Here is a 19,156-nt window from a genome sequence, read left to right as displayed (position 1 = left end):
GAAGGGGAAAAAATTCTGTAACTATAAGAAGCAAATTCATTTAAAAAAAGGATGGACAGATGTTTGAAAGAAGTATTTTTGAGGTAACGTTTTCTTCATTAGGCTGTGTTTTCATGGAAGACTGTCTTTGTCCTTTTAATTAGTACGAATTTACTGTTTTCTTTATTATTAATTTCCAGAGTACTAAAATATACTGTACATATGTGAAATACAATACAATGAAAGTTGGCCTTACCACTATACAGCACTGTAGTCCTGGGTGTGACATCCAACTCTATTGCAGGTTTTAAAGCATAACTCATTGTTTCAAAAACAAAGATAAAGAAGATCTTGAGTAGTGCATATTGGTCCATCTTCCAGAGAATTTTTCAAGAAGGCTTGAGTTCTTTCTGTTTAACAATGAATTCAGTTGATGAAGGGTTCCAAAGATGCTACTTATCAAGACACTGCCACTCCCAGATCCATTTTCATGAGGGACAAGGTTAAGGGATATCTAAACACATAGAAAGATGGATAAATAATTTATTTTTGGAAAATTCAAACTTTGAGCATCACTAAATATTAATTCAGATCAAGAAGGCAAAAACTTTATCACAATTAAACTGAATAAAAAGGACAAAAGTCTTCATGAAACCATTTTCATATACACAATTTTGGTAAAAACATTCTTAAGCAAGTTACTGTATTAAGTACAGAAACAATACTAAACACTTTGGGCACAATATGATTCAAAAAAAGGTAGACATCCAGTCTCATATTAACATAAACATAACTACAATGAGAATATTTTCCATTTACACATGTGCAGTATCTGTCAGATAATTTCTCAGTTTTTACAACTTTAGAGCATCTGTTAGCCCACAGTGTTTTATAATCATATTAACACCTGATATAGGTGTAAAAGAAAAATGCATTTTTCTAAAGTCAAAATGTCACTTTCCTCACCAGAGAACTGAATAAATAGTGTAAACCAAAACAAGCATTATGAGTCTTTCATGGTACCTGCCAGTATCAAATCTCATGAGCACACTGCTTAATACACAAAAGGATATTATAGACTGTTCACTTTACCACCGCTTTAACAGCATGAATATCCTTTTACTCTTTCAGTATGATATTCATTTTAAGGTCTTTAACCAATCTGGTTTACCTTAATTTTTATTCTTGAATTCATCAACACACAAATTTAACCATTGTTATGGAGGTCTGCTGTTCTCACTGTGCACAGTTTTAACCATAATACAATAATACATACTGTAACTGTGCACCTCAAAAAAATTTATTAGACTGAGACATCCATAGGATCAATGGCTTTAAAAGAAACGTGAGGCAGTTCAACATTGAGCAAATGAAAAAAAGAATCAATGTAATCAAACTCTCATAAATGCATTGATGTCAAATGCATATATACTGTACTAATCGAGCCCTTCACAAGCATGAAGCCTGCTGATTCTAGAGTCATATATTGCAGGAACATTAGCTAATTCCAAAGAATTATCCAGGGCAGGGGACGTAGACATGTAATAGTGGAGGTGTTGTTTTCAAAAAACTATTATTTCTTCCAGAATTTTGTGTGATTACTGACTACTGATTGTTGTGAGCTGTGCTCCTTGCCGACCGCCAGGTTGAGCTAATGCAAATCAATTTTACCATACATTCACTTCAATGCATGCTCATGTAAAATGCATGTACTTGTGTATAGCTTGATCTACATAAAAACATACGTTAAGGTGTGATGCAAGATGCAACATGAAGAATGCAGACTAAGCAGCAGTAAGCTAGCATGTAGAAAATCATGCAGTATCTGATTGATACAAAGGTTTTGATTTTTAAAGTTGCTTCATATCTATTTTGCCACTTAAAATTATCATGATGCATTCTTTTCTTTTTGCATTTCTCTCCACTCAAAAAAAATGAATCAACTAATGTTCTACAATGTATCTTTCAAGGGCAAATGTAATCTTTAACAGTATGTTGCCTTCTGGAATTTCAATTAAGTTCTAAGAATAAAGAAGTAAAACAGTTGCAGCTTGTAATTATATCATGTACGTTCACACTAAGCATATTTCTGTTTTATTTTCTTATATGATTCTACTCCATTTGGAACACTGAAGACATTTTTTAAACTATAACTTCTTTCATGAAATTCAAAAAATACTTAAACTGCAAGTGCAAAAGTGCAATTACTGTAAAATCTCTAAACAGTGTGTCTAAGCGCCTTCAACACAATCCAACCTCTGCTCCTTAGGGACAAGCTGACAGAGATGGGAGTAGATTCATACCTGGTGGCATGGATCGTGGACTATCTTAAAGACAGACCTCAGTATGTGCGTCTTGGGAACTGCACGTCTGACATTGTGGTCAGCAACACAGGAGCGCCACAAGGGACTGTACTTTCTCCGATCATGTACAGCCTATATACATCAGACTTCCAACACAACTCGGAGTACTGCCACATGCAAAAGTTCGCTGACGACACTGCTATCGTGGGCTGCATCAGGAGTGGGCAGGAGGAGGAGTATAGGGACTTAATCAATGACTTTGTTAAATGGTGCGACTCAAACCACCTACACCTGAACACCAGCAAAACCAAGGAGCTGGTGGTGGATTTTAGGAGGCCCAGACCCCTCATGGACCCCGTGATCATCAGAGGTGACTGTGTGCAGATGGTGCAGACCTATAAATACCTGGGAGTGCAGCTGGATGATAAATTAGACTGGACTGCCAATACTGATGCTCTGTGTAAGAAAGGACAGAGCCAGTTATACTTCCTTAGAAGGCTGGCATCCTTCAACATCTGCAATAAGATGCTGCAGATGTTCTATCAGACGGTTGTGGCGAGCGCCCTCTTCTATGCGGTGGTGTGCTGGGGAGGCAGCATTAAGAAGAAAGATGCCTCACGCCTGGACAAACTGGTGAGGAAGGCAGGCTCTATTGTTGGCATGGAGCTAGACAGTTTGACATCTGTGGCAGAGCGACGGGCGCTCAGCAGGCTCCTATCAATTATTGAAAATCCACTGCATCCACTAAACAGTGTCATTCCTAGACAGAGGAGCAGCTTCAGCGACAGACTGCTGTCACTGTCCTGCTCCACTGACAGACTGAGGAGATCGTTCCTCCCCCAAACTATGCGACTTTTCAATTCCACCCGGGGGGTAAACGTTAACATTATATAAAGTTATTGTCTGTTTTTACCTGCATTATTATCAATCTTTAATTTAATATTGTTTTTTGTATCAGTAAGGTGCTTCTGGAGTATGTGAATTTCCCCTTGGGATTAATAAAGTATCTATCTATCTATCTATCTATCTATCTATCTATCTATCTATCTATCTATCTATCTATCTATCTATCTATCTATCTATCTATCTATCTATCTATCTATCTATCTATCTAAATATATGATAAGACTTATTAACAAAACCATAAAATATACACATAAAAATGGTACAATGAGTCAAAAAACACAGCACCCAAATATTACCATATACATTAGATTATGCTCCATATATACAGGTCTCCATATATATAGGTCTTCACCTATATATGGAGAGACTTGTGAGGTCCTACGCTCCTTCTCAACACTCATATCTGCTGATGAATGGCTTCTGGTGATGCCATCAAATCTCAGTCCAGACTCGTATGATATGTGTATCTCCTGGCTAGCAGAATGAGCTGCACATCTCCATTTGACCCCTCAATGTGTTCAAGAAGTGTTTGAAGACTCTTATTTGGTGATTTTCTAAGTGACAGCTGTTTGGTTTTGTAAATCTGGGCAGTGTCATGTAGTGGTTAAGACCTTGGAATTCAAACTCTGAGGCTATAGGTTCAAACCCTGCTAACACTGTGTGGCCATCAACAAGTCACTTGACAAGCATGTGCTCCAAGTGGAAAACCAAAATGAAATGTAACCAACTATATCATAAATGTTGTAAGCCAACTTGGATAAAGATACCAGCCAAATAATTAAATGTAAATCTGGGAATTGTAACTAGCTTTTCTTGTGGAAATCAATTTTTTAGCTGTTTTTTGTAACACTTCTTCCCAAATAGTCCCAAACTGATATTATTCGATTATATTGACCTCTTTCGTAAGTCACTTTAGATAAAAGGGCTAAGAAAATAAATGCAAATGTTAAACATAAATATGGTGCTAATTAGGTTAAACAGTTGTTGTGCTTTGAAGTTATTAATTGAATCAGACAGCCAAGAAAGTAACCAATTACCATACGTAAATATTTACACTGTGTGCATGCATCATCAATTTACATCACATAGTTTGCTCCCTTACTATATATTGCATGTGTATAGTTAATCTGATGAAAAAAATGATATAATCCCTTACTTTACACTTTTAAAGGAGTAATTTTATATGTTATGCAGCATAGACACTAATCTTAAAATGATCTCTAAAGGACTTCATCTATTGAGGTATGTCTAGCTATTCATCTTCAGATATCATTTTTTGTATACCATGGTAATAGGGAGATTTATCCTATTCTTTTCAGTTATCTAGATGGATTAAGTTTTTTATTTTTCACATTTTTCATACTGTTTCATGGAAATTCAACTTGATGTACAAGAGAAAAACACATTTTGATAACCCTATAACATGTTTTGAGCATTTTTGGAAGTATTTTACCTGCCATTTTTGGATGTATGATCAATATATTTGTGTGTCTGTGATCACAAGATTATGGACACTGTAACTTTAGAACAAATGGACTGATTCTTACGAAGTCTTTTTTTTAATCTTTCACTTGTTACTCTTAAGATTTTTTTTTAGTTTTGGGTGATTTCGAGTACACTGCTTTGAGCTTTTAAAGTACAGCCTTTTTAAAGCCAATACCAGCACCAGTCAAATCACTACTCTGGTATATTTTGTGAATTTTGAGTTCAATCAGTTCACAATTTTCCAGTGTGGTAGTCATAGCAGCTAAAGTCTAATTACAAAGAAGCATTGTTAATACATAAATAAGTTTTTCTAGTTTGGGTTTTTAACTCCGCACCTTCATTTATAAGGGTGTGCCAGCCTGAAGACTATCCCAGTTATATGACAGAAGCTACGGATTTTTGCTTCTTTTCTCTAATTGTTAATATTCAACAAAATATAAGTAAAGGAATTAATACAAAATTCACATAACCACAGGTGAACTGATTAATGAGTTATTTGTTCAAATTTAGGCCAAAAACATTTCACATTCTGTTTACTAAAAATATATATTTTTATTTTTAAATAGATGTTCCTTTAAAGAGTTAAATTTGCAAACAAACTTTATTGGTATTGTGTCTTACATATATTTTGCCAAATTCACATCATATACTGTCCATATACTGTAAATGTGAAGAAAGTCATATGCAGGCCACTTAAAGGAACATTTTGTTGTTTGCTTTCCTTGCAAGTGTATCATTTATTTTTCAGTAAAAATTTCTAAAAGCATAGCAGCATTGTAACAGAAAAATGAAAAAATGCTGGCATCTGCATATTCCTCTCATGTCGGCACGGGTTTTCCCCAAGTTTTGTGGTTTTTCTCCCATATTCCCCAAGATGTGTTTCATTGGTGATTCTAAATTGGACTTGTTTGAGTGCAAGTAAGGATGTGTCCTAGAGTGGTTATTATGCTGGATTTAATCCTGCCCAGCATTGGTTTCCAATTTGACCCTGATGCTGCTAGGATAAACTCCAACTCCCGGTGATCCTGATTTGGATTAGCATATTTGAGAATGTTATTCAAAAATGAGAACTGTAGGTAAAGTAAGACCTTCCTGTCAATATCATGTATCTACATCAAATACAAAAATCATGTATTGTTTCTAAAGATCATTTTTTACTTGCATGTACACAGACACATTGCTTCTATTTTAAGGAACACAGCTCATTATGAAATGATATATGTAGAAAGCTCATTACCATGAACTAGCACTGCAATTGTGATTACTACTCATGGATTTTTTTTGTTCCTTGCTATTTTCATTCCCACTTGCTTTATACCCTTCTAGATACAATTTAGCTAATAAGGATTTGGACTATATTACCTTCAGGCCTTAATGGAAAAATAAATTCTTAACATAAAGAGATAAGGTGTTTAGTTATTAAATAATTTACAATCACCTATCTCCAGCCTCTTTTGTACATACAAATGTATTCTCACTGGTTCATCAAAAGGCACCCATGTTCATTTTTTTATCCTTCAGCAGTCTTCTTCCTTATTTATTATAATCAATTAAATACATAACCTAAATGTTATTCATTTCTACAAATAGTTATAATCTATTTTTGCTTATGCACAGCAGTATTAAATTCAAACATAAAAAAATCCTTAAGATCTACTATGTTGATTAATTTCTGATTCAAGTGTGGATACTGAGCTCAAAAGAGGCATAATGACTGAACAAACTTATCAGGAAAGCCTGTTCTATCACAGAGCGAACCACATATACAATGAAAAATGATTAATTAAAAAAGTATTTGCTGCAAATAAGAAAAACCAAAAGACATACTCAACCATACATAAAAACTCTCTGTAATCCCTTGTTAAAACCCCTAAATGCAATATAAAGCAGGGGGTGGGAATTCATTATTAAGAAATACCACTTTTAGTTGTTCCTAGCAAAAGCTTAGTACTTAACAATTTAAGACTGTATGAAAATAATGGTACTTCAAACTATTTCAGCTTCCTGGAAGTACTATGCCAAGAAAAAAGTTGCAAACCCCCGGCCTAGATATATTGTGTGATAATTAATCATATACTGTATGTGTCAGCATATTGACAAATGAAACAAAAAACATAGGAACTGGTGGACCAAATGACTGCTTAACTTCCACAATATTATCATGACCCATATTCACCTTATGCGTGACTGCTGACCTTTTCCAGAATCTCCTTTATGATAATGTGTTAGAAGTTGAACATGCAGCTAGTATGGGAGCACAAATCCACTTATTTATTAAGATCTGATACAGCAATGGTCCTAAATAAACACCAGTTGATAAATTAGAAAGACAACTTTTGCAAGTGACCACCTGTGATGCATGTGATCATGATATACAGCAGGGGTCCTCAATTCTGGAGTCCTGGAGGGCCACAGTGGCTGCTGGTTTTTGTTCTAACCCAGTTGCTTAATTAGAAGGCAATTCTTGCCAATAATTTAATTTTATGGCTTGTTAGTGCTTTAACTCTGCTATATCAGGTAATTCTCATGTCCTAGATCGGGGTCTCCAACACGTCGCTCACTACCCCTTTCCAAGTAGCTTGTAGGGTTAATGAATCCTACATAAATTCGAAAACTTGATTAGTCAAATTAGGGGACCTAAATAACACTTTATTTTAAATATCAAAAAAAGTTGAATTCAATTGTTCTCTCGTTCGCTAGCTAAGCAGAGTTAAGGAACACGCTCCGAAGCTGGCAAGTGAGTGAGGAAGGCCCCTCCCCTCAGCCCGCTGCATGTTTCTCGGATTCGTACAAATAAATCGGTACCGCAAGCGAACTATGATACACAGCAAAATGAGAGAAGTCGCAAAATCAACTGGAATGTTCGAGCAAATTATAGAAAAAAAACCCAATCTAAATCTGTTAAGTAGATCTCTCGTAAAAAGCGGACAGACATACAGACAGACAGACATTGGATTTTATATATTACAAGCAAAATACCCGCGCTTCGCAGTGGCAAAGTACTGCCTTAAAATTTTTATTAAGAAGAAAAGTAAACCTTTTTAAACTGAGGGAAAATATACAAATAATTATTTGTTAAGGATCTCTTTGTATACCACATTGTCAGTTCGGCCCTCCAGTTGTAATATGACCAAGCTGTGCGCTGAGCTCACTCTTGAGCATGCAACATACAGTTAGCCATGTGAAAAGCAAACTTGCCTCAAATCAATGACAACCTTTTGTAGAGGCTGTCCCTGAGACTTATTAATTGTCATTGCAAAGCAGAGCCTTACTGGAAATTGGAGGCATTTGAATTGAAATGGGTTTCATCGATAACTTCGCATCCAGCTTTTGAGAGTTTAAACATTCATAAACATCAAAGTGTCCACTACTCAAATCGTCACCTGTGAATCTAAGATGTTTAAAGAGGCATTGGCGGTTGTCCAAAGGTGTAAAATATTTGGCCATTTCGGTACACTTGAAAGCGACAACCGAACAATTCAGCGGCAGTCATCAACTCACATGCAGAACCATAGGTGAAGGGCTTAAGCATTTCACTCTTATAGTGCTCCTGTGTAGTATAATTATCTCCTGTACCATCATCAGTCCACACCTTGAACCTGTCCCAGTCATTCAATACATAAGACACAATGTTCCTCTGGATATCAAGAGTTAGCCTGATATGGCCGTGCAATATGTAACACAGAGAATGGAAAAGGCAGTCGCCATCTCCGGGCATGGAAACCACTCGGTAAGTGACAGTTCTTTGATCGATGGTGATCACCTTGATAGACATGTTAATGGGGGTATGGTTGGAACGATAAAGGAAATGGGTACCTGAGCAATGTAAACTAAGTCTAAAATACCTACACAATAACTATAATCGTAATAAACGAACAATAAAAGAGCGGAGACACCATGGATTAAATAAAAAGGCTGCAGTTATCAGCAGGGAGACGTGAATACCGTAGCTTATGTAAAGGAGTGAGAGAGACTTTACCACCATTACAGCACAAACCAGGAGACTCGCATTTCCACCTATGAGCTTGACAATACTCACAGTCAACATCCATGGATCCAATGTGTACTGTTTTGTTACTGTTTTGTTGTTTTCGTATGAGCCGCTTTTCATTAGTGGGATCATACCTAGAAACAGAAGCTCTATTAACTTGTGGATTTGCCTGCGAGTATTTAGCAACAGCGTGTCTATGAACTTGTGGATTTTTCTGCGAGTATTTGGCGGCAGCGTCACAAAGTTGTTTCCGTCTAGCTGCATCAGAAAATGTACGACGACGTCTGACACACCTCCTTTTTAGTGTTTTCTCACAGCTTCCAAAATAAGTACGTACATCAGTTTCGGTTAACGCACGGAAGCCGCCTACCAAATTTTGTGAAGATGGGGCCATAAATACTAAAGTTTAACATGGCGGACATTGTCGACCGTTATGACCGTTACACGTAGAATTTCTAAATGAAACCTGCTTAACTTTTGTAAGTACGCTGTAAGGAATGAGCCTGCCAAATTTCAGCCTTCTACCTACACGGGAAGTTGGTGAATTAGTGATGAGTGAGTCAGTGAGGGCTTTGCCTTTTATTAGTATAGATATATTAGTAAACATTCAAAATAATGGGCAGTTAAAGTCTCAACAGCATTCTCAGCATTTTTGGAGCTTAGTAGAGCCAGATAACTGTAAGAATCTTCACCAAGCAGCTCTGAAAATGTCTGCTTTGTTTGGGTCTCCATACCTCTGTGAGTCTGCCTTTTCTGACATGAATGTAATGTAATCAAAGTTCAGAACAAGACTGACAGATGAACATTTAAATGACTCCATTAGAGTGAATCTAAGTGGCTACACTCCACCATATACCTGTCTTGTTGACTCCATGCAGTGCCAGTCATCTGACTAACTAAAAAACACACCACACATGTAACTGGACATGTGAATACTCTTGTGAAGTGAAACAGTGACATGGAACAAAATGACAAATGAATAAGTAATATCTGTGTATTTGTAATTGTTTTTTTTTTTTTTGACAGCATTCATGTTTTAATTCAATAGTGTGAGATACACTAGAAAATGCATACAGACATATAAAATGCACTTGCAGATGAAAAAAAAAATTTTTGTGATGTTTTAATGCAAAATGTGAGTTATGGACACCAACATTTTGTAAATATTCAGGCAAAACAAGCTTATTCAGTTTGTTTGGGTTGAAATAAACTATGAGAATAAACATTAGAAAACATGAGTAGCTCTCTGCCATTTTCATTTTGTAAAAGTAGCTCTCAGGGGAAAAAAGGTTGGAGACTCCTGTCCTAGATGTTCTTCCCCTTTCTAAGCATATCATCCAAATGATTTGAAGGCTAAGATAGATGAGTAATTCTCAGTCCTTCACTTTTTTCTCTTCACTTTCCTTCCAAGTATTTAATTAAACCCAATAGTGCATGATAAATACACACAGGTGTAAATTGTAACAAGCTAAATGGAGAAATGCTGGACTCTTTTGTCATTTGCATGTTATTGCTAATTAAGAACAATTAAAAAACAATAATACAGCTGTTTAAGACTAAAATAAACAATAAGGGTTCAAAATTTTAACAAGCAAGACAAATAAAGTGAAGTAGAAGTGTTACTTGAGCAATAAGTGCTTCGTATTTAGCAACTGTGTTGGAGCAAAAACCTGCAGCCACTGCAGCCCTCCAGGAACACGATTGAGGACCCCTGATATAGAGAGATATTTTAAATTACTTTGTGTTATCCCATCAAGCAAACAGTGAGAAGATAAAAATATCAAAGTATTAAAGTATACCAGTACCTCCACAGTGGTAAAGTAGGCTGCATACATCTAAACCCAGGTAATAACAACTTATTGTTTTTGAAAGTGGAGGTAGAAATAATTGTGAGAACCATGCCATGTGACTGCTCATCATTCATCTGCCACTGGGGAAATAGCAAGGTGGTCTTAGACTGCTGGACAGAAAAAGTCATCCATTAGTACTACCACATTTTGTTAAAGGTAAAAGTATTTTCTTAGTAACTACAATTTTACATCATATCTCAGCAGGTGTGGACATTTACTGACACTACAGTCTCAAGCAAGCATTGCTCCTCAGAATTTATCTGTCAAGAGGTGAGTTTGTGCTATCATACTTAACTGCTCTGTGACCGGTGAGTCTGCTAGCAGGCAATGCACTAAAGTAGGTGTGCTATGGAAAACTGAATAATTCACACTGAGTCCCTACATCAGTGTTTGTTGGTGCCAGGTCTGTCTCATTTCCCATGTGATCATTGAAATCCCATCCAAGACTGTCATCTTTCAAAATACAGCAATACAGACTTAAATACTTCATAAATTGTAAGCCTCACAGCTATCTGTGAACACAAGAGAACAAACTGGCTATGAACTGCCTAAGCTGATGTAACAAAGCTTTCCATGTAGAATCACAGATCTCAGTTGTGAAAGGACACTCCATGATAAAAGAAAATGATTCAAACAACACCTGCTTCATGATTCAAAGACAACACTCTAAGACAGTGCAGGAGCAATGCAAAGTGTTGCTCAGCCACACTTGTGCTAGACAGCATGAGGCTGGCAAACAATTAAACCAACACTTCTCAGACAAACCTTTTCTTTTTTACATCAGCTTCTTTAAAACAGGGTTCTCACACAAAGTCACTTATCAGGATAGAGCTACCTGTCTGTTGAGTTATTTTTTATTAAGTCTAAGGAGTACATGTACGGTTTCTTAAGCTGCTTTTTCAAATTAAGACGGATCAGAGGAAGACCACAACTCTCCTCATGCTTCAGTGGCAGGTAACAGCAAAAGGAGCTCCACATATACATTCTGAAAAGCATTACACCTTGTACTCAGATCACTCGTGGATGAAGATTTCTTTTCATTAAAAAAAAAAAAATTGGGGCAGTTTCTAATCGGGCAGTTCAAACCAGAGCTATATACATGTTTTCCAAAAGAAAAATACGTCTGCCCTCAATTTGCTGCCAAAGTAAGGTAGATAAACTAACTTTACATTGAAAAAGAACATTTTTAAATTTGCTTTTGCTTGTCTTGATCATGTATACTAGTAAGAAATACTGTATTTGCCTCTGAATCGGGCAGAGAATTGGTAAACAATTTGCATTACATTGTCACAATTTCAGCAATATGATAAATACAATGTAAGTTTTAAGATAGTGGTAGTGTAATGGTTAGCAATACCTGACCTACAGCAGCAGCCGAGTAACTTAAAACCCAAGAAACGATACGGTCTATGTGGAATTTGCATATTTTCCTCCATTTCTGTTAGTTTTATTTTTTTTTAATTCTGGAATTCTGATTTCCCTGCCTTACAAAAAAGATCTAAAGGTTTTGGGCCAGCAAATGCAAATATGCAGTACGAAATAGCAAATATGGCTGTGAATGAGTGTGATTTGTGATAAAGTGATGCACTATCCGAGGCTTGTTTCTTGCACCAAATGCTGCTAATATAGCCTTTGTCTCTGCACCACCTTTAGAAGTTGTTTAAACCAGTCTAAAAAATAGGCAAATAAAGGGTTAAAGATGGTCTGCTGCTTGACTAGAAAAAACAGTAATAAGACACATGTCTGCAAATCATAACACTAGGCTAGCAGCCAACCCAACACTGCTAGTGTTGTTCAATAAGGGGAAAAGGACTTGGGTCTTAGGATATTCTTATTGTTCAGTCCGAACTGCTTTAAAGACCACGGCATTAGTCTTCTTCAAAAATAAAAAGTCACATGCAAAGTAAGACTATATCCATTAAAGAAATAATAGTGAATATCTATCAAGTGGGCACAAAGCCTTAATGTTCAATACAGTATAAATGGAATGACTGATGAGTAAGGCAAAAGCAGCACGTTTAAGATTGTTTTCCAAGGAAATAGGTTTAAAAAAAGAATGTCACAATTATTGGATAAAAATGAAAACAAATTAGTAATTGGGTTAGGAAACAAGAATAATTTTACTTTGATATTTAATGGAAGGCAAAGCAAAATGCATCCAAGACAACACCTAAAGATCACAAGGCTTACAACCCCACACTACCTGATCATAAAGTAAATGCATCCTGCCAAGCCTATCCTATTCTTGACCTGCAGCAAGGTATTTATTGCAATGCACTGGTGTATATACTGATGTAATTCATTTTAAAGGGACTATTCTCTAAATGTACTGTACATTTTTTATACTTAACAAATTACATTCCTCAAAAGATTTTCAAAGATTTACAGACACGTCGATACTGTTTTGTCCTCATTAGCAAGATACAATATGTTTCAATATTTTCATTAGGTAAGAACTGTGGATAATATTTAGTGCTTCATTGGCATTAGCCATATTAAAGAAAGTTAAATCAATTTAATCAGCCGAATCAGACATGTTATATCATGTTTTGAGAAGTAACTCTTCCACAAATGTGTAAACATAAAATGTTGACTGGCTGATTAAGTATTCTGTCAACATCAGCACCAACTAAACGTTATATGCTTTTCTGAAGAACTGAAGATAAAATTAACTCATTATGTTAAAAGGAAAGACACAATTGTTTAAAATCAAGAGAGTTTCTTGCAATATATAAATTAAATCCGGAATATAAAATTCTACCTTTATAATATATATTTGATAATGTTCTTCTTTTTTCTACATATGATTTGAGTTCTTAACATCAATTAAGTACAGACATACTTTTCTAAAAAATACGCAATATAGCAAAATACCGTGTCCAATGTGAAAAAAATTAACATTCTGGTAATGAAACAAATGGCATACTCAAGAGTCAAGCTGATAAGGTGCACATACTTCATCTATAAACCACTTCTAATTTGGTGATACATTATTTTATAGGAAGTTCTGTATGCAAATGTAAAGCAACCCTTAACATGTTACAGAACAGATATGAATTTCAATAATTTTAACAGCCTCCACAAAACCATACATACTCTTCATACATTTTGATCCAGATGCAATATCGTATAAGACACAGCAATAAATTAACCTTCTCCCATATACAATAATTCTTCCCAATATGATATAGGGAAATCCTAAAAAGAGGGCATGTTGTGGAAAATGTTTTAAAACCAAATCACCTTAACAAATCAGTTATTAGTTTAATAAAATTTACCTACCTGGATGTGTAAACTAGAGGTCAGAACTGCATCAAAACAAAGCATGTGGTCACAGACAAAAGAAAGATATCCTCACCTGAAACCTAAATTCAACTTCTGCTTTTACCTTTTGAGTAAAAACAATGAACTCTCCTTCCTTTAAAGCTTGTAATGCATCTTTCTTCTTATCCTTTACAGTCTCAAAACACCTCCGCTCCAGTAAAATAACAGGAGCACTAACAAACCGCACTGCTACAGTTTTTTTTTTTCTCTGTCACCGTAGCAACAGTCTGGGTTCCCCAAATGATGAGATATTTTGCCTAGCAAAGAGACATAATTCTGGGTCTTTTTCAAATATGCACTAAAAAATAAACTCATCTCAAAATATTAGTCTTTATGAATATTTCTACATCTCATTTCACACTTATACAGGATGAACTTTAAAATGTTAAGTACTATAAGTACTATATTTATGATACTCCAACAATACTATCCTGGACTTTTGAGAGAAGTCATATTTTAAAAATAATATATAGCAATGATGTTGTCCGTCAGGAAAATAAAAGTCTGTGACAGAATTTAAAGCAAAATTAGTGATTAAAATATAACATTTTCAACAATACATTACATACTTTAATTGTCTTAAACAATTGCTGCCTTATAACAAACTCTTCCATTTTCTAAAACATTTTAGGGTGTTTAGGAGCTGAAATGTATCCATTGCACCAAATGCATGACTCAGCCTATCACAGGGCACCTTTGAAGCTGTGAAGACCTGCCTCTACCCTGCAGTCATTGGTCAAGAGTCCTGTCTTTAGTTTAAAAGCACAGAATAATGGGAATGTGCCTTTCCTGTTTACATGCTACACTGATTTTTCCAGAAGCATTAATAATATTTTAGCAAAAACATCATCTGTTTTGCAAGTTTTGAGCATTCAACTAGATACATGGATTATGCGACACAAGTAATCTAAGAATTCTTTTCTTTTTTCCATGGATGTTTTTCATATTGTTTGCTGTTGGACAGAATGGATATTCATACTGTTCAATTTTAAAAACAATACAAAAAGCAATTATGAGATTCTGGACGATTACAGTTGGAAGGCTTCAATCACCTTAGCCACCCCAGTAGGAACAAAGACTGATAAAACTGTAACATGCAATCATTTCAATTTTAGACTCAACTTTTTAAAAACTCACAATATTCTTTTACAAAAACAGAAATGGAAAACAACATACTACTCTGCACACCATCAGCCTACCAACATGCCTAAAAGCAGTAACAGCAGGATGGCTACAACCACCATTATCAATGCTGATAACAGTAAAGCAGCAAGTGTTCACTGACATCGACAAGTGCAATATACGATGATAAACACTGCTTTTGGTACTCAACACAATGTGTCCCGAATCAGAGAAAGTTCTAGACTTTATTTTTACGCTGTGCCCATAGTACATAATCCAGTATCTCAGTCTAACTAAAAAGTATGCTTTCTCGCTACTTTATTTACTCACTGTTGGATTGTAACCATAGTATTGCTGTCTTACAAAAGGCAACAGTGCAGGAACATTTGTTGCAAGTCCTTATCATGTATGTTATCTGAGCACAAAAAATGGAAGGGTTCCATAATCCAGTTTACCTGGATCTATCAGAGGTAGCCTTGTTATCTGATTTGAATCAGTAGTGCAAAGTTGATTTATAACTTCAATGTCAAATTACATGTGATGTTATGCTGTAATCTTGTTTTCTCTTTAAAGGGCATTGTGATTTGGGGGGGTAGGGAAGAGGAGGGGCTGTGGCTAAGATGCTAAATGGATTTCATCTTAAAATCAGCTATAAACATTTAAGCATATTTTATTCACACTCCTAGAAACAAATACAGTAATCCCTCGCTACTTCGCGGTTCACTTTTCGCGGATTTACAACTTTGCGGATTTTATATGTAAGCATATCTAAATATATAACGCAGATTTTTCGCTGCTTTGCAGGTTTCTGCGGACAATGGGTCTTTTTACTTCTGGTATTTGCTTCCTCAGTTGGTTTGCCCAGTTGATTTCATACAAGAGATGCTATTGGCGGATGGCTGAGAAGCTACCCAATCAGAGCACGCAGTTAAGTTCCTGTGTGCTGCTGATTGGCTCAGCGACGGAGTGCTGCATTAACCAGGAAGTCTCATCTCACTCATTCAGCATTAACGTGCTCTTGCTACTGCATTCAGGGGATTATCACCTTCATCGTCATCATTTTTACTGCGCAGCATATTCATCACCATCATCACGTCATATATAGCTACGTGTACTTCGCTATACAGTAAGTGTAAACTTATCTACCGATTTCATATTGCTTAGCAGTTGTCCCTGTTATTAATAGAGTAAAGGGTGGGTTGTAAACAATACAGGGAGGGTTTAAAAACGCCCAAATACACGTTAAATAATTAAATAAATATGGTGTCCCTACTTCGCGGAAATTCAGTTATCGCGGTCGGCCTTGGAACCTATCTCCCGCGATAAGTGAGGGATTACTGTATTGATGAGCAAATAGTGCAAATAGTGAATTGTCTTTGCCTTGAGTTTGGCAAATACACAGAAATGTTCAGGAATTTCTGCAAACTCAGAAAAAAAAGCATTTAAGTCAATGGAAAAGAAGAAAACTAACTAGTTTTACTTGAATTTGAATGGTGTAATGGTCCTTCAAATGCCCTTCAGGGTTAGGGAATCATATGCTAGGTTGACTATTGTGGCTAAAAATATGACCTGAACTGTGATGCAGCATTGTTTGCCACTGCACCACCATGTCTCCCTAAAATAAAATATACTTACCATTCACTATTACTAACTAACTCTCAACTAGCCTGTGAAGCAATGGATCAGTATTAATATATATAGTTAGGGGGCTCTCTCTGTTACTACTCAGTCTGCGCTACACAGTGAGGAGCATAACATGCCCCAATACAGCAAGATACAACATGCAATGTATCCTTCCACAACAACAAACTATTTTCATAATATTCTCATTATGGTTATTTAATGTGCCCCTCTAATGAAAAAAGTCCTTTTTTAACACAGGTGTTGCAAATTGGGTAGGTAGCACAGATCACATAATAACATTCACAGCTGACATGGCTGCTACAGCTCTGTGATATCATACTAGCCTTGAAAAGCGAAGGCGAACACAGAAAATTTGCTGCTTAACACACTTTGCAAATTTCGCTGATCACCATTAGCAGCCAATCATTCTATTTCAAAAGAACAGAAATCAGACCCCTAGAGAAATTCTACACAAGTACAGGGAGATTATATAACTTCATTAACTAAGGTGTACTTTATGTACTATGAAGTGACAATGCTACTCAAATTCCCAATGCTACTCCAAACTAATAGAACAGATTTCAGCTTTCACTAGTTTAAGATAAGATAATATTCTCAGAAGTGCTTAATCCAACTTGGTCAAAAAGGTTCTACATCAACTGTGACAACATATCCATCCCCTGTGGGTTGTTAGCCTTGCTTTTAGTTTTAGATGGAGAAAGTGAATAAGCACTAAAACACTACAACAGCTCCCACAAATTAACAGATAGGCTTTTAAATCAAACAGAAACTCTGTGTGAATAAAAGTGTACATGCGTTCCTGCTTTGAGCCTTTTGGATTACAGCTTCTTCCAAACTTCACTCAACAAAATTCAGTCTGAATAATTAATGAATAAATGTGTTTTCTGGAAAGGAGAGGCCAGGCACTGACATATATTTATTAAAACAACTTATTTTTCTACAATACTTCCTTAGAAAGCTTAATTTCTAAAATTACGACGATAAAAATAATAATTAGTAATTCCATTAAAAGGGAATTCTACATGAAAGTAATTATGAAATAATATTTACTACTGAATATAAGATGAAAATTAGACATTCATATAGCTAGAAATTACAGAACATCAATCTATTATATTAAAATAATACTTAAGCATGCATTATCTATACTGGAGGAATCCGGTATTAAAGCTTTTTAATCATATAATTTCAGAGTGTAATAACTATATTTTTAAACATCAACAATCAGTCTTCTTAAACGATGCCACTATCCATGGTTATACAAAAGATTTAGTTTATTCCCACTTATGCCAAAAAAGCTCTGCTGTTGGCTATTCAATTAAAATGCTTTATTTAGGCAACAGAATATATCCATCACATTTATTAATGGTGTAAAAGCAAAAGCATGCACACAAAACAAATCATAGAAAAATGTTAAACAATTTGGAGAAGGTAATTACTATTCAATACATTAATATGTGCATTTCCAGAAAATATGTTAATAGATTTGAGTATTTTTTATGTAGGAGACCACTACAAAGACCACAATAAACAGCAACTACCAACATCATAGAAGACATGCCTATTTTGATTACTTTTGTGGGTTTATGCATGATAAAAAAAGGAGATTATATTCCAAAAGAGGTCCAGGACAAAATTAGTTTAACACAGCAAATACTTGCTTGAATCGTATTTTTAATTGTTACACAGTGTGCACTGCATTATCAGATAAGTAGTTAATGCAAATGGGATTAAGAACTTTTCAAATTATATCTGCATATGCTTTAAGTGTGAATAATCAAAAGCCTAATTACTAGCTATACAAGAATGAGACATATTTTTTAGGGTACACATGTGCTTTTCCTTGTTAATAACACATAATCATTTTCTGTCAAAACATATGTGAAAGAATAAATATGTGGGTGTAGAAATTTTGTGATGGTTTAGTAATTCCTCTTTTGAGGTGATATGATAAATTAATATGTTAATATTTTCAAGGACAGGAGAAATGGTGAAGTGTTTTATTTTAAACACAGAATAGATAAATAAAATAGCAACCAATATGGTAGATGAAAGTAATAAGTTACTCAGGGCTGTGGAGTCAGTAGATACTTCCTTCGACTCCGACTCCTTAGTTTCCAGTACTTCTGACTCCGACTTTGACTCAATGACTCTGACTCCTCTGTATTTAATGTGCTAATGTATTTTCCATGTTGACTGAAGGAAGGCAACGTACAGGTCATTTAACCACAGAACTACTGGCTAGGAAGCTGACTCTCTACCGTATTGGCCAGTTTAAACAAGAGACAAGAACCCCTGAACACACATCAGGCCATAGCACAACACACTAGTAGTAACACAACTATGCACTGGGCTTTATTCTTACATCAGAGAAGTATTTAATTATGACTATTGTTTTTGAAATGGGACATTTGAACTTGCTGTATTGTTTTCATTACAATTTAAATTTATTAGAAGTCAGAGTTGGAGTCAGTACATTTTTGACGACTCTGACTCCAGGTACCCAAAATTGTCTCCGACTCCGACTTCACAGCCCTGAAGTTACTTAAAAA

At 35.5% G+C, this 19,156-nt stretch overlaps 1 protein-coding gene across 2 annotated transcripts in view; it reads right to left on the bottom strand.

Moving 5' to 3' along the window:
• Positions 1–19,156, bottom strand: part of sema4gb (sema domain, immunoglobulin domain (Ig), transmembrane domain (TM) and short cytoplasmic domain, (semaphorin) 4Gb) — a 184,111-nt gene that overhangs the window by 128,348 nt on the left and 36,607 nt on the right. For both annotated transcript variants that reach the window (XR_007934072.1, XM_051922450.1), the window contains exon 2: positions 236–493. Coding sequence is in view for 1 of the 2 variants with exons in the window: in XM_051922450.1 (XP_051778410.1) it covers positions 236–353 (118 nt within the window). In the remaining variant the exon portion in view is untranslated. The remainder of the gene's footprint in view (positions 1–235; positions 494–19,156) is intronic.

Source organism: Erpetoichthys calabaricus, chromosome 2 (assembly GCF_900747795.2).
Source record: "Erpetoichthys calabaricus chromosome 2, fErpCal1.3, whole genome shotgun sequence".
In the NCBI taxonomy this organism is placed as follows: domain Eukaryota; kingdom Metazoa; phylum Chordata; class Cladistia; order Polypteriformes; family Polypteridae; genus Erpetoichthys; species Erpetoichthys calabaricus.
Note: the sequence above shows the minus strand (reverse complement) of the source record. Positions and strands in the feature narration are given on the sequence as shown.